The sequence below is a fragment of the Dunckerocampus dactyliophorus genome, chromosome 14 (genome assembly GCF_027744805.1).
Source record: "Dunckerocampus dactyliophorus isolate RoL2022-P2 chromosome 14, RoL_Ddac_1.1, whole genome shotgun sequence".
NCBI classification, from domain to species: domain Eukaryota; kingdom Metazoa; phylum Chordata; class Actinopteri; order Syngnathiformes; family Syngnathidae; genus Dunckerocampus; species Dunckerocampus dactyliophorus.
In genome coordinates, this window is record NC_072832.1 from 11,879,495 (window position 1) to 11,896,003 (window position 16,509).

General features: G+C 42.2%; 1 protein-coding gene across 1 annotated transcript in view; it reads left to right on the forward strand.

Moving 5' to 3' along the window:
- The window catches only part of macrod2 (mono-ADP ribosylhydrolase 2), a 497,420-nt gene extending 488,635 nt beyond the window's left edge, over positions 1 to 8,785 (forward strand). Inside the window, exons 16-18 of the mRNA XM_054799427.1 lie at positions 3,810 to 3,848; positions 5,753 to 5,824; positions 7,739 to 8,785. Of these exons, the coding sequence (XP_054655402.1) occupies positions 3,810 to 3,848; positions 5,753 to 5,824; positions 7,739 to 7,761 (134 nt within the window). The 3' untranslated portion in view covers positions 7,762 to 8,785. The remainder of the gene's footprint in view (positions 1 to 3,809; positions 3,849 to 5,752; positions 5,825 to 7,738) is intronic.
- The last annotated feature ends 7,724 nt before the right edge of the window (positions 8,786 to 16,509 follow it).

Sequence of the window (16,509 nt, forward strand, 5' to 3'; positions counted from 1 at the left end):
TGTCAGTTGTGAAGTTTTACAATGAAGCATAAATGATATGAGGGACATCATTTAGAATGCCTTTGGAATCAGAATAAATAGCAGACGGAGAGTATATGTACTTTGTACTATGTAGGTACGACGCCTCTTATCCACTGCGCAGAACCTGCTCGACTCTGCACTAGCAATCATTGTTTGAGGCAGTCGGTGTTATACCTTAAAACAGAACAAATCAGTTGGAACCAGAGGGAGGGTCACCTTTGACTGCTGGTCACCATAAGGAGAGAAGCTTCATTCAAGACGATACTGAGGTGTATCGTTGGTTTTGTCATTAGTGTGACAATAATAGAGTAGCTACTGTATGAGCAGTGCAAAAGGAGCATATCAGGGGTTGGTACCCCACTCTTTTTTAATCGAAAAAACACCATTGGATGAGAGCATGATAAGTGGTATACTACCGCTGACCCTAAACAAATCCCATTGAAAACTGCCCTAGTAACATCAAATATACCATACATAGAAATATACTCTAAACTTGCTGTTGTCCACTTCAATGTCACTGCAATGCTTGAGTACCGTGCTGCAGTGCACTCACGCAGACATGTCTTGTTGCCACCTCTTGTCCAATAAATGAATGGACATTGGGGGTGGATGCAATTTTCTGCTTGTCTGCATATGAGGATGACTTAAGTCCAACTCTCTTTCTTCCTCTCCTCTGTCTTACGTATGCAAATAAGAGTGCATGCACTTGAACTATTGATCGATTTTCCATTGTGGATGTTTTCACCAAGCATCTAATTGTTGTTGCTCATCTTTGCAGAGTTTGTTTGTGTTTATGGCGTCTTTCTGCAGAGCCACAGATTAACTCCTATTCTTTCACCACACATACTAGCAATTTACATACCAAAAAGGAAAAAGGGAGACGCTTTCAAGTACCCCTCAGGGTCCGTGGTCCTGGTGTTTGGAAGCACTAGTGTAAGCGGTCTAGTTTCCTGCTGAGGGAGTCAATTCTGTGTACTGTTTTTCTACTTTTTTTTCTTATCAGCCCTCTGTGGACTGGGCCTCTCCTTCACTAGAACCTTGACAGAAGACTGTTTTTCTCTCACCCCCATCTTGTTTATGTGTTTACCACAATCCACACACACACACACACACACACACACACACACACCTCTAAATGATGGTCCCGCTAGTGTCAGCACACACAGGAGTCAAATTGTAGTATAAATCAGACGAACATTGCCTTGGGAAATGGTAGGTTCACAGTGCCACAAAGAGATTATTATTAAATTCCTGCTTTTATTCCAATCACTAATTGGCTTTATAGAAGGGGATTCTGCTACACCAGTGTTGTTTCTGCTGTGAAGAAAGCAGAGGGCAGAGAGAAGGGAGCATCTGGAATAAAGCCAATGCTTCTGTGAGCTCCTGCTGCCGCTGCTCCTGCACACATCTTGTAGCGTGCTATGATGCCATGCTAGCTTGGTTAATAAGGCAGACATGACACAAGAGTTCTTCCCACTCTTTTTGCAATATCCGCACGGGTCACCATCAAATTTAATAACAGCAGCAAATGCAAAGCTGCACAATTTAGCAGTATGTGACAACTGAGACACTTTGCTTGAGTCTCATTGATTTCTGAACAGTCTCTATTCTAAGGTGGCCAAGGAGTGCAAAACACTTTAACAAACAGTGAAACAAATTCCAGTTACCCAAACTGGAAGTGGAATGTACCAAATCTCGGATAATGGACGTGATAATGTTTCAGCCGGTCCATACTGTGAAACTCCAGAAATATGAACTGTGTATACTATCAATACAGTTTACAACAAATTAATGATCACATGCGACACTCCCATGGAATAACAACACAGCAAAACGATGGACACATCCAAATATGTATTCATTTTGTATAAGAATGCAGATAGACGTGTTAGAAGTGTTCATTTCATCCGCTACAACCAAAGCCTCTAAGAAGTTACGTTAAAAGTAGGGCTGTCAAATGATTAAACATTTTAATCAAATTAATCACAGTTTTGTAATTAATCTGTCATGATTAATCACCATTTGCAACTATGTGTGAAATATGCCCATTTTTACTGTATTTTATGAACAAACAGATAAATGACAGGACACAATGACATCTACATTTGTATGTATTGACAGCTCCAAATGAACTGAAAATTTAACTCAAGCTAAAAGATGGCACACACGTCTGGAAATCTATTTGCCTAACACTACACTCGTTAGTCGTAGCACAACATTTGAAGAGTTGCGTTCAAAGACACCAAGTCATTTAAGTTGAATTCACGTTTTGAGTGTACCTGTAGATGTATTTTCTGGGATTTCCGAGGATACTTAAATGCATCACATTGTACTTCCGCACTAAGATTTAAGTTAATGAGTAATAATAATATCCATTTATTGCTTTTCTTTGAATTTCTGTTTATTCAGACCACACATACGTGCATAACTAAGACGATTTTATGTTTTTTGGAGTGTCCATGAATGCATCTTGCGGCCGTCTCGTGACAATGAGGAAGTGTCGTGCCGAGGAGGACTAGAGACGTGCTGTGTGAGTTGGAGATACATACTGTATATGGTGTTGGAGTTGCACTGCTGTTGATGTGTTCAGGTCAGAAGAAAGTTACTGTATAAAAGAGCGTCAGACTTTGCGAGACTGTGTGGGGACACTACACTACACGTGCTATTTTTGACAGCCCCAGTTAAAAGAAAATGTTATTTTTTATTAATATTTTACATCTGAAGTACTGAAAGTATAGCGCTGTAATTGTAATTGATGCATGGACACTTATTGTAGTTCCTACTGCATTTGGCCTCTTTTTAAGCAATGACGCTGCCTTTCTAAAACGTCAGCACTAAACTTACTTTGTAGATTGTTACAATCCCTCAGGGTAGTTTTGTGCTTTAAAACTAAATCACACACACACACACACCAAAAAGTGTAGGACTGTTGTTGCTTCACCCTTCCTGCTGTTGGACTATCAGGGATTAGAAACTTTACTTCAGATTGTTGCATCAGATAAACTCCACTCTGTTTTGGGGGGAAAGTATTTTTGATTAAGCACAAGACAGCTGGAAGCTATAAAGGTTAAGATTTCCAGAGAATAGAAGGCTGAATGTCAAACAATGATGCAACCTGGCACAAGCAGACAGGTGATGGCTGAAAGCAAACAAACACAAAGAAGCAAAGATGTGATAGAAGAGGTGCATTGCATTATATCAGTGTTTACACCACATTCCCTGCATCCCGTAGCACCGTCACGGCAGTTCGCTTACACAGGTTGCAGCCCAGCTCCTTGCATTTCTTTTGACCTTCACTGCAGACTGCAAAATGCTTTCAGTTCTATCCGTTCTTACAAAGCTAAACGGCTGTATTTCACGTTGCCACTGCGCCACCAGGCCGCTGGGGGAGAGTGGGTATTTTTATGGTGTGCTTTGTTTGCCTGATTGTTGCTGCAAAAGGGGGAAGCAGCGAGGTTTGCTCGGGGAGTGAGGAAGAAGGAAGGAGTTGTGTGACTACAGAGATAACAGGCCGTATAGAGGATGTGGAGGGAGGATTGGTGCAGAGGGGGGCTCTCAGGCTGCCTTACAGGGATGTCAGTTTGTAATTAATTTTGCACGCATCTCTCTCCCGTCTCGAGTATGTTTTGTTCTTTTTTTTTTTTTTTTAAGTGCAAATCAAGGAAAGCACTTTATTTCCAGGCATGAGAGGCCATTAAGTGAACATAGGCGATATTTACTACCATATGCATTTCACAAATTAGCATCTTACAATAACATGTTTTTTATGTGTGTGCTTCAAATTACAGATGTCTCTGAGACCGCCGAGACTGACGCCAGCAATGGAGGTGAGGAAATAAGTGAAGTGATGTATTAACGGCCCTTGGCTCTCAAGACAAACCTCCCCTGCTGTCCACTGCCCACGTCCTTGCTTCTGTGCTGCACAAATGATTGCACTTCAGCAATTCAAAGTCAGCCAAATTCAAAGACCATTGTGGCGTGATGGACATGGGTTTGGAAATTCTGACACTATTCATTCACTCCATTTGCAGATATAAATGCATTTGGATATGAGTTGTTGAGGACATAATGCCTTTTTTGTTGGGACGAGGTTCCTTAGCCTTTGCCTACAGAAGCACAAGGCAAGCAAACGCTCTCATCTGCCTTTACAGCAGTTGTGTGGTGACACCTCTTCCGCCTGATCCTCCGCCATTGCGGCCTTCGGTCGTACCCCTGACCAGGGGTTTGCATTGTACTCTGAAAGACCGGGTCCCTGCTTGAACTTAGCTTGAACCCCCGCAACGTGTATGCACCAAGCAAGACTGGCCAGAGTGTAGACCAAAGAAAATGGTCCTAGCTACCAATGGCCAGGTTAACTGTCCTGTATGGTTCCAGGAGGGCTGTCTCTGTATGTGTTTAGTTAGACCATGTAGTTTAACCACATTATCACTGCACATTGGGGTTTTGTTTACCCCAATGCTGGCAAGTTGCACAGCTATTGTGCGACATTGCAGGCATGTTTGTTGGGTATTAGACAGGCTTTGTTTGGCAAAAAGGTCACAGCTGACTCACAGATGAAAGAAAATAAGCTAAAATAATTTCCATTATTCACATTTTTCACTAAAATTTGGAGCAAAATTTAATTGGAACCCCCATCCGAAAAAGAAATGAGTCTTCTGTATAAGTGAGAGTTGAGAGTTGTGACGACATTGAAAGAGATCAAATGTGTCAGCGTGAAGCTAAAATGAATATGTGTAGAATCTCAGTCATCCGGGTCGTGGTAATCCGCAACGGTTCAATAGCAGCAACTGGACTTTTTTTGTTTGTTGAAGATGTTTTGCCTTTTGTCCTTCTCCAGTTCTACATTTTAAGTGTGGAGACTTCCTAAGTATGTCTCTGGCGGGTGTGGTCACAATAGAGTTGTTGTCATGGTCGTTGCCGGGTGTGCATAACAATCGGTCGTTAGTCTGCCTGATGGCAGAACAGCTCAATAGTGGCCACTCTTCCTGGAATGAGACAATCTTTGGGGGGGAGATGTTGGGGCATTTTTAGAAACAGAAAGAACTGTTCCTTGTGTCTTCGGGCTCCTCTGTGATCTGTCCTGTGGGGTTCTGCTAACCCCTAGCATGTGTTCTGGTGGGTGATGGGCGTCTAAGAGCATGTGCTGGTCTGTGTGGGTGGATTCTCTGCAGATCTCAATATTGATATTTCAGTCATTCCCTGCTCACATTTCGCAATCCAAAAATATTGAGGTAAATTGAATACAATATATACTGTATATCAGTTTGTTGCGAGGTGGTCGTGGAGCTCCCAGGCACTTTATGTTCTCCTAGGGAGCCTCATTGGGCCACACTTTGAAATCCCATGTTATCAACAATTATGCTGCTCAATCCCAACACATTAAAATGTGTTGTATTGTAACCCGCCTGGTCCAGCCAGCCCCGCGTTCTGCCCAAGCTGGAACCAGAGTCTGCAGAATGAGAGTCAAGAGCAATAGTCGTCAAGCGAAAAGCCCAGACATTCATCAGATGTCCAGCGCGACTCTTAAGACATGAGGTTTACCAGTGTACTCGCACACACTCTCTCATGTACCAGCTGGCATCCATTTAATTAAGAAAACATGCATTAGTGAGTTGGGAACTTCATGGCAAATTTGTTCTTCGGAGCTGTTTGTGAATGAGCCTCCTTATCTCTGTAAAGACACATAACGTTGCCTCTTTTATATTTTTTTCACACCCATACTCTTGTTTAGAGGGCATAAAACATCAAGTTGAGGGCTCAGAGGAACCTCCATCCACTCAGACTGACAGCATCAAGTCCAAAGGTAAGAAGAGCATGCAGGATGCACTCACATTCATTCACAAAAATCCAAAAAGACGTACGTTAGAGGCCACAGCTGCTATTTAAAATTTGCTTCATCCCAAGGATTCCCTGAAATTATTTAGCCAAATGAGCCGATCCCTGCTGTGCAGCCGAGTGCGGCACAACTTCACCTTCCTCGTCTCGTCTCTCTGTGCCGTCTCTCCTGCAGAGCTCATCTTCTCCTCCCCATCTGTCTCCATCTTGGAATCTTAGCAGGCAATGACATCAGGCAGGCAGTCTGTACGTGCTACCTTCAGGGCCAAATGCATTTGTAAACGCTCCCCCTCCCTCATTTCAGGTCCGCAGCTATGACCCTGATATTTAGGTATAAATGTGTCAGCACGTCTTTGGAGATTGAGTGTGATGAATGGCCTGCAAACTCCACTATCAGACGTTCAATAAATCAAGTGTGCAGTACATATTATTTCAAGATGCAGACAAGACAGACTGTAGGGGCAATAATCATGCAAATAAATCATATTTGATAAGGATACCACACTGTTGTTAAACTGGGGTCCCCGTGAGTTCTGGACATAATAACCGGGCATGAAATGGGAATGTAGCTCTCTGCAGAGTGCCTACAATTTGAATGTCTGCATGTGGTCGGCGTTTTGCGCTTTCATTTTTTAATCAAATAATGTGATTCTGATTTAATCGGTTTCCAGAGAAAAAATGTTCGGCAGCAAATATGAACAGTTTGTCTGGGGTAAATAAATATGACAGACGAGTAGCATTTGAAGTAAATTAGCAGAGACACACAGGTTGGCGTTGGAAGGCGGGATTTTAAAGAGGTAAAATGGAAGAAAATAGAGAAATAGCTGCCAAGGGGGGGGGACTAAAACAGCTCCCACTCTTCTGGGAAGTTTTCAGAGTATGTCTGTGGGGATTTCACTGAGTCCTGGCTCACAATCTTTGTTCTAGTTCATCACAAAGGTGTTTGATGGGCTTTATGTCAGGATTCTGTGCAAGGCATCTAAGCATACCTTGGTGCACTGGGGCATAATCATGCCGGGACAGCAAAGGGCCTTCCTCAAACTCTTCCCACAAACGTGGAAATATATTCATATAAGTGGTCCTCGGTTTACAGCCTTCCGAGTTCCGCCTTTTCGTGGTTATATACACACTATTACTTAATTCTGGAGGCCAATACTTACTACTTAAACACAAGACTCGCTCAAGAACCAGTGCATGCCGCTGGCGTACACCTACACTACTATCGACAGGGGATGGTCACCGCCATAATTAAGGCTAAAGATCGTATTTTAACGTCAACCCAGACACTGTAACGATGAGGAGGAGGTGGTCGATCAACAATCTCTTTAAGGCAAAAACTAAGCAGGCTACTTTTAGCCAACTCAACTGTCATCCTCCTACAGCCACACACATCGTCGGGGGTCACCGTTGATGTACTACACTTCTGATGGGGATGTCATACAACTTCATGTTAAAAAATCCAAACAATCCCTTTAAAGTGATTTGGAATGATTTGTTAGGAGTTGAATAGTTGCTTGAAATGACAAAAATGGCAAAAGATGTTGGAGTTGGTGGAAAAATGAAAGAAAAATATTTACCATTGTACATACTTTAATGTGTTATTTCCAGCTAAAAGATAAACATTCAGTTTATAAAAAAATACTGAAACTCAGAATTTGGTCAGGGTATGAATATTTTGGACATAACTGGTCAAACTCCTGAAAGTGACATTGAATGACTTGTGTTTGCACTGAGACAGCCAGACTTCATATCTGCAACTTCTGTTTGAGAAACAAAAAAAGAGACACATCGATATTGGACATATAAATGCATTTCGGAACCAAAATTGAAACCCAGCAAAAATTCTAATTCAGACAACACAGTAACTTGGTTTTGTGTGCAGACGCCGCCGAGAAGAAAGAATGACCGCCTGGGGAAGGACAATCAACCTCATCTGACAGCCAGCAAACAGAGCGAAGGCCATTCACAACAGTGTCAGACACAGCCAATGGCGGTCCGGGTGCTGTCACATGTCCAGGACATTCAGTCACCGTTCACAATTCCAGTTTCATTTAGCTCTTATTTGTCAATACGTCCTTTAGCCCTGAAGTGATGTGTGTATCAAAACCTTCCAGGACTTGAACATATCAACCAGAAAAGATGAGCCATACCTCACTGTGTCATCACATTGTTATTGTGCCAGTCGAATGTCATCAGTTGAAGCAGGTCTCTTAGTCAGAGCCACGCCCACTAGGACTGCATGCTGGCCCTCCAGGCAGGGTGATGCTTCACGTCTCATCTCTCCACATATGCCATAAACAATGCTTCAGCGTAAGCTACCTTGTTGAGCCAAACCAGCCGATACCATGATGATACCAAGGTCTCTCTCTCAGACCACTACGGAGCTTCACTAATCACCGCTGTACTTTTTTTTTTTTTCCTTCAAATTCATCAAACATCCGCTCACACTAAAAACGATGTGATTGTCTTCTAACAAATGGACTAGCCCAGCCCGCTCCCTTTCCAAACACCTCCTCCACCCTACTTTCTTTTCTTCACCATTCTCGGTGCATGCCAGCAGATTGCTTTGAACAAAAGTTACAATCATCTCGGCTTTCGCGTGTCTCCTTATCAGATTGTCTAATTATACTGAAGAATCTGCCTTATTTCACATCAAACATCCAATCATAATCACAGATTTAAGGAGATGGTCCAAGTATGAATCCTAGGTTGTGTTTCCAGATTAGATTGTATCATTTAATACATGTAACGCTTATTATTTGTTGATTTATGAGTTTTTTAGTTTAATGATCTGTATGATTTACGACTTAACTTCAGTGGTGTCACACTGAAGATCAAATGGGTCACAGTCTATGAAATGATGCCTTCATACTTTGATGTTTGCTTTGCTAAAATATAACTGAAAGAACTAATAAAGATTCAAGTGAGATCCATGTGTTGGTTTCCAATGTCACTCTTCAAATTTTGCACCATGACAGGAGCTCATGTTTTATTTAATTGTGATTGCCGCGGCTACAGCTAGCTTTAGCTCAGCTCATACATTATACTCGAGCCGCTGTAACAGAGCAATCAGTCTGCTTCTCTGGGGTAGTCAGGAACAATTAGTGCGTCCTGTGATCTCCTGCACACTACCACTCAGGCCCCCCTCCCGAATCGGATGAGACGAGATGCGTGGCAGACCTTCTCACCTCAGACCCCCCCACCTCACGCTGAGAAACGCTAAGCCCTGACATGAATGCCTCCGGTGTTTGCGTTGAACATCAACAGGGTTGTCGCATCATCAAACTAGGAAAAAAAAAAGCTGCAGAGTTTATGCGTTTGCGTGTGTGCTTTCTTCACGCCTTTACCACCGTTCATGCAACTTTAACTTCAATATTTGCCAGCTAGAGTGCTGGCAGGTCAATGAAGTGAAGTAGAAGTGAGTGCTTCACAGACTGTGGGAAAAAGTTGTTTTTTTTCTAATATGCTATCTTCTCACTGCTATCTGTCCCAATTCACTGCAAGTCACATTTCTAGGATACGGGCACTATGGAAAAAGGCCACATTGTAAAACGTGTCTCCGGGTGTACTCATTTCTGCCGATACGTCCACCATTTGATCATGTGACACCAACACACCTATTGTATTTATCCACAGATTTTGATTTATTATTTTGGTAATATCCAGTACTATGTAACAAACATAAGAAAGTACAGTGGAACCTCAGTTTTCGTACACCTCAGTTTTCATAGGATTTGGTTTTTCGGTGAAAATTATTGCCACAAATGTTAGGGTTTTCATAAACTGTCACGGTTATCATACGGCCAAACGGAGCACTTAACAAACTAGTCCGTTTGACCAAACAAAGCATCCACGCATTGTTGACTCTATCTCTCTGAAGAATGGATAGTGGATCTTTTAGAGTTAAAGGGAATCCTTTAATCATCTTTATTGTGTGTGTGTGTGTGTGTGTGTGTGTGTGTGTGTGTGGTTTATTTGTTCATAGAAGGCACACAGATTGATGAACAACTCTGTACCTGTCTCCTTCCCCCTTTCAAGCACTGCTTCATGCACTAATGAGACGTTCAAGAGCACTACGTAAAGAGGAATGTGTGGGTGTTTTTTTTTTATTTAGGCTGCAAAAAAAGTTTCAAATGACACAACTTTGATGAAGAAGCTGTGAAGCACTTGAAGGAAGAAAGAAGCCGTAGCAAAGTATTACAATAGGATTGTAATGTTAAGGTTCCTATTTAACACACGTTGCAGAGGGGAAAGACGGAGACGGACAGACAGAAAGTGAGCCGGGCCAATGACGATTGTACCTGCTGAAGTTTACAATAAAGTTCAAGTGAGCAAGTACGCAGCTGTGATTAACATTTTGTCTGGAACAGATTCATTGGATTTACATTATTTGTTTTTTTGTCTGACCTTTTGGAATGGATTAATAATAAAACCTGAGCTTCCACAGGAGATCAAATAATGCCAACATAGTGCCTCCATTTCTCAGCAGATTTATGCAAAATTGGGGTTGTTACGAAAAAAATGTAAAACACATCCACACCGTCTCCCCCCCCGCGCTCTTGTGATAAGTGGGTCTATGACATCACATCCTATTTGAGTGGGCATTTAGCATTTTGAGATGATGTCATGTCATCATTGATTTTGTGTCTACGAGCTCACCTTCGACGTTCTTTCTGGAAAAAGTCCAACACTTTGGTGTCTGGGAGTCATAAAATTGAGAGACGGTGCTTCTTTTAAGCACATTACTAAAACCAGGAATTAGAAGATGATTAGGTTTTATGACAAACTACCATTAGGGTGATGCTTTCCAGTGCAAGTGACTAATAAAACATCTGTCTGAGCCCCGGCTCCGTCAGACACTGGAGCTCTACAGATGACAGCAAGCCACCACAAAAAGCTTTGTTTTTTTGTTTTTCTGTGCTGGAAACCTAGATTTTATGTACGCGTATGCAGGATTTACTGTCCTACAGAGTTCAACATTACAGGTACGAGCAAAACAAACCCAAGCAACAGAACAATTGCAAAAGTAATGTAACCAAAACACACAAGTGTGGAAAAAAGATCAATGCACGCATTGATCAACCAACTTCAGGCAGGGTCTACTAATTCTACTAATTCAACAATACGAGAGGAGAAAAGTGTCTTGCTGTTTACAGTCAAATTATCGCTGATCCATACACGTGTTGATGCGGGCAATTATAAGTTTCCATTGTTGTCGCAAACAAAGTCTGAGGGGCAGAATCCATTCGCATCATCTATTTTATATATGCAACCATAATTCCTCGTCAGTGCTCGTTCAGCGGATGGACACACAAAATATTGTTGTGACGGGAGACTTTCCAATCTAATGGCGACTTATACTTTCAAATTATTAACATGTTTTTGGGGGGGTTTTGCCTCTAAGCTAGGAATCGAGCCCATGCCCTCTGTCAAGGGGCAAACAAATACACCACCATGGATAGTGGTTAGCCCGGAGACTAATACCGACACAATTACTTATCTAGTGTGTCTTAATAGATAATATAAAATCACAATGTCCTCCAACAGGTTTTTGGTGAAACGCTGACAAGTTTTCCCACCCCTTCAGCAACTTCCGTATGTATCCACCACCTTGCTGAAAGGCCAAGCGGATGTCAGGACAGATTGTCCCTGGAAGAAAAAGAGCTTAAATGTTAATGACTTCATTTAAATGTTGCATGTCAGAGCTGAGGGTTCCCCGAATCGGAGCCATAGATCAGTGTCAGGGGAAACGGCTCCATCGCCCTGCTGCTGCTGAGCACCGGCTCTTTGGAATAACAGCCACTTCAGTGGTACAATAACAAAGCATCTCTTCCACAAAAACAGCCCGTGGCCTTTCTTTCCAGCCGCCAATGCTGGAGTTGTGTGGCTTAAACTGTTCTTCCGTCGCTGAATAACAGCAATGCCAGCCACAAATGCTGCGGATCTGCATGTTCAAATACACCATCATCGAACTTGAGGTGTACCCCAGTTGGAATATTGATCATACAGCACCTTATAAAAAATAACATTATGGAATTGGCTGCATTCTGTCTGCAGCTGTCACACGTCAGTAAGACACACATTGCATTATTACTTTTAAAATCAACCTAATTTGTCAGATTTGTCTATTTTAGTGTCTAAGAATCATTCAAAACACATGTTCACATACTTCAATGCGGTAGATATACCGTAATCCCTTGTTTATCGCACTTAACTGGTTCCAGATTCAACCGTGATACGTGAATTTCCGCAAAGCAGGATTCCTTATTTATAAATGGAATATTTTCGTAGTTAGAGTGTCGAAAACCTGTGTATGACCTCCTAAATACGCTTTATTAACATTGTTAGAGGCCTCTAGACATGGAATAAGACCCCTATAGTCACCTTTATGCGCCAATTAACTAATACAGTAGATATAATAAGAGAAAATAAGCCATTTCTGACAAGGCCACAATAACCCAGCTAGCCATGTAAGCTAATAGCCGCTAACGACCATTTGTGAAATGGTCAAACTGCATCTATTTGTGTCATAAGAAGACCACAAGCTACCACATGAGCGCTAACATGTGACTACGCTTGTGTCAGCAGATATTGCAATGCATTCTGGGACTTGTCATGTTAGCTAGAGATGTGCGAGTCACAAAAGAGTCTTTCAAAGCTTGCAATTTTTACTGAATCGGGACTCATGGGTACCGCTAACTCGTTTGCTTAGTCAGCCCTGGTAGCGCTAGCTAAATTAAAAAAGGAAACCTGTTAACATGTTAACAAATAAAAGTGCATCACATTAGAAAAGAATAATAAGATGCAGTATTGGAACCAGTGGTATTTTAGGGGTGCTAACATTGACTATAACAAATGGGGTCTAAATACGTCCTCGCCATGAATGCAGCACAGCTTTCATGTTTGTGACAGAGCTTTGATTGACGTGTGTAGCGGCCATGTTTGTGTCATTTTCTATCTAAGGGGTCTCATCGAGGTGCCGTGGGATGATATGTGATGTGCGCCATTTCTTCCATTTTCCACATGAAAGCTCCGAGAGCCCCTTCTTACATAAACATGGATTACCAGTCACCCCACCCCACACCCCATCACTATGCCGACTGGGCGCCTCACTTGCTGTTAACATGGCACAAACAAATTGGGGAGAAATAATTCCAGGTCTAAAGCCTTAAATCCCGGTGCATGATAAGCGTTTTTTTAATTTATTTTTTTAAAATCTGAACTACAGTGTTTGTCCTTCATGAAAATTCATCAGCGCCCCACAAGAGGCAAAGGCAAAACCATTGGTGAACTAAGCTGAGATAAACACTCTAATTGGGACGAAAATTGACGGCACTCATTACAGATGCCTGTCTTCAAAGGTGGGGAGACGCTGTGAAAACGTTCAAAGGACCTCCAGTGTTGCTTTGAACAGGAGAGAATGAATAATGTCCATTCAACTCCAGCAGCACAGGACCCACATCACATTTATTGTGCAACTAGAAAACCATTTGTCTGGTACTGATGGCCCCTCGTGACAATACAAGAGAAAGAGAATTAGATAAACTAATTCTGTCCTTGGCCGTTTCCCTTTTGTTGCTCTAATTGTCACCTTGATAATGTGCCGACTCAGGTGAACAGCAAAGTTTCCCTCTCATTGTTGCAACAGCACAGATAAAAGCAAGCGTCGCACGGATTTATTTTCTTTTGTTTAAATAAATTTGAATGCATTTCATCACTGAGCAGCAATGTAAGTTTTGGGAGATTGCTCCAATGATTACCCATCTGTTTGCTTCAAAAATCTATTTAGTGACGATGCACAAGATTGACACCCGCACCTGAATCCACTTCGCTCCTGTCAAGAACAACCAAGCTCGGATCGGAGTCAGTTTTGCCAAATGGGAAACGACAAATTATTGTACCAGAAGCTTAAAATTATGGTATTTTGAGGAAAATGATCGTACGTACCAATAGTCTGGACCATCTGCTACATTAAAACATAACCACAGAGTGTGTATAGTACAGCTCATAGTGCAGTTTTACCTGAATAAACTAACAGCACTGTTAGAAAAAACCTGCCACTGGCAGAACAGGTCCTGCACCTGTAGGGGGTGCAGGATGAGACACAGCATATCAGTCGATAGCGAGAACATTTTGAAAAAAATGTATTATCACATCAGTGCCGGCACCTCCCGGAGAACGACAAACAGGCCCGCATTTTGTCCACTGAACACGCCGGTACGCCTCGCCGCTATCCAGGCAGCAAACCACAAGCCCCAGCAAGAGCCCAGTCCCCAAAACCCGGCTGGAGGTACACCGGCTAACCTCTTACATCAACTCACCCTCTCGCACTATCAAAAAGCCCGAGCGAGAGAGGAAGGGAGTGACAGAGTTCTGCAGCGATGTGCCTGCGCACACAATAGTAATTATTTCACATTAATAGGGCTCTAAGTCTACCTCAAAGTTAAGGCACAAATATAACTTCTTAGACGTGCACCTCCACAAAAATCTTTGAGCCGCAACGACACCGCTCGTTAAGGGCTGACTGTTGTAGCGCATTGACCATCCCCTCTCTCCTCAATCTGCATCGCTCATCCACTACAGTGAGCCAACAAGCCAAATAGTTGTGGTGTGCTCATGGAGCCAACGCCACAAACCAAACCCCCGGACCAAGAGACACAAAAGTAGGTGCCCAAAATGCGTCTCAGGGGGCCATCGGCGGCCCGTGGCTCATTTGACACTGCATCATTACAGAAACAAAATAAAATTTAAAAAACAGCAAAAATGAAAAAAATACAGCAAAAGGCACAATGAGTAAAAAGCTGAAATGTTTAAACCAGGGATCACCAACGTGGTGCCCGCGGGCACCAGGTAGCCCCCCACGACCACATGAGGTGCCCGCAAGCCTGCTTTTCATTCAGGTTTTCAGTTAATAATGAAAGAAATGCATTCTGAAATACAAAATGTGAGTTGTGGACACCAGCATTTTGTTGATGTTCTGGTAAAACAAGCATATTTGCTTTGTTTGGGTTTAAAATAAGCTCTGAAAATAAATGTTACAAAAATGAGTAGCTCTTGGCCATTTTCATTTTGTAAAAGTAGCTCTCACAAGGAAAAACGTTGGTGACCCCTGGTTTAAACCAACAACCAATAATAACACAAAGCATATATTGTGTACATATACTGTGTATATATAGTATAATTTTCTCGGCAGATATACAGTACATATATGGATCTTGTGCAGGTTCACGGCCGAGACCATGGATCTTGGTCTCAAAAAGGTTGGTGACCACTGCTGTAGCGTATAAGTCGCATCAATCATAAAAATTTATCATGAAGAGGAAAAAACCCTTGGTTACATTGGCATGAGACAGACGTCATTTATTGTTTGACTTCCCTGATTCTGACTACTGAGAGGAAGTCCGGCACAGCACAGATTCTACACCATGAATCCTGAGGTGTTTGATCATGTTGGACGTGCACCCTCCCCAAATGTTGCACTGAGCCGACCGCTCTTTTTTATGAAGTTTAGCCAAACTTTTTAGCCGCTTCTTCTTTGTTGGTGTTCGCGGCTATTTCTTCCGGTCAGTGAAGTGGGCATCGAAACTAGGAATAAAAAACAACTCATACATTTACAAGTTAATGCCTTCATTCAGATCATTTTGAAAATGTTTCAAGTCATGCATTTAGTTGTCATTTGGTATATTGCATGTTTTGAAAGCAGCTACATTGTTCCATACAATTTTTAGTCCCTTGTATTAAGTCGTCAACTTTTTTTCACTTTTTGACGTTTGTTTCAGCGTTTGTTTTCAGCAGCTGTTTGCAAATACTCAGTGGCTGCAGATGGAACTTTTCAGTAGCTAGTAAATATGACTAATTGATATTGGGAAGATGTAAATATCCAATATACAAACGCATTATGTATTAGTTGAAAAACACCTCACATTGGCCTATGTATTATCACTATTAGCCCAATGCAGCCATCCATCCTTCCATTTTCTATCCTGATTAGGGTCGCGGAGGTATGCTGGAGCCTATCCCAGCTGACTTCGGGCGGGGTAGGCAGGGTACACCCTGGACTCTTTGGAGTGGTTGCCAGCCAATCGCAGGGCACATATAGACAAACAATCATTCATAACTATGAACAATTTTACAGTCTCCGATCAACCTAACATGCATGTTTTTAGAATGTGGGAAGAAACCACACCATGCCATGCTCCAAACTCCACACAAGATGCCCGAGCGGAGGTTCGAACCCGGGTCTTTCCGATCTCCTGACTGTGTGGCCAACATGGTAACCACTCGGCCCCCACTGCAGCCACTTCTTTTTATTTTGTAGTGTAAAATCCCAGGCTAATGAGCAAAATGCACTAAATGTAGATATTTTCATTTGACAGGCAGAAGGGAAGAGTGGAGGCGTTACGTTAAATGCAACATGTGCAGTGTGCAAGTTAGCCAGGGCTCCAGCACCAAAACTACAAATTTGTGGCAACACCTAAAAGTAAATCATAAAGAGGCACGTCCTTATGTTGACAGTCTTCCTAATTAAACTTCCTTATTTTCATTTGGTAGTCTTCTGCTTCTTTGCGTATTTTGGATATGATTAGAATTTATGTTCATGTACAGTATATATCTTGTGTACATTCAATGCTCTTTTTTCGTATGTTGGCCGAT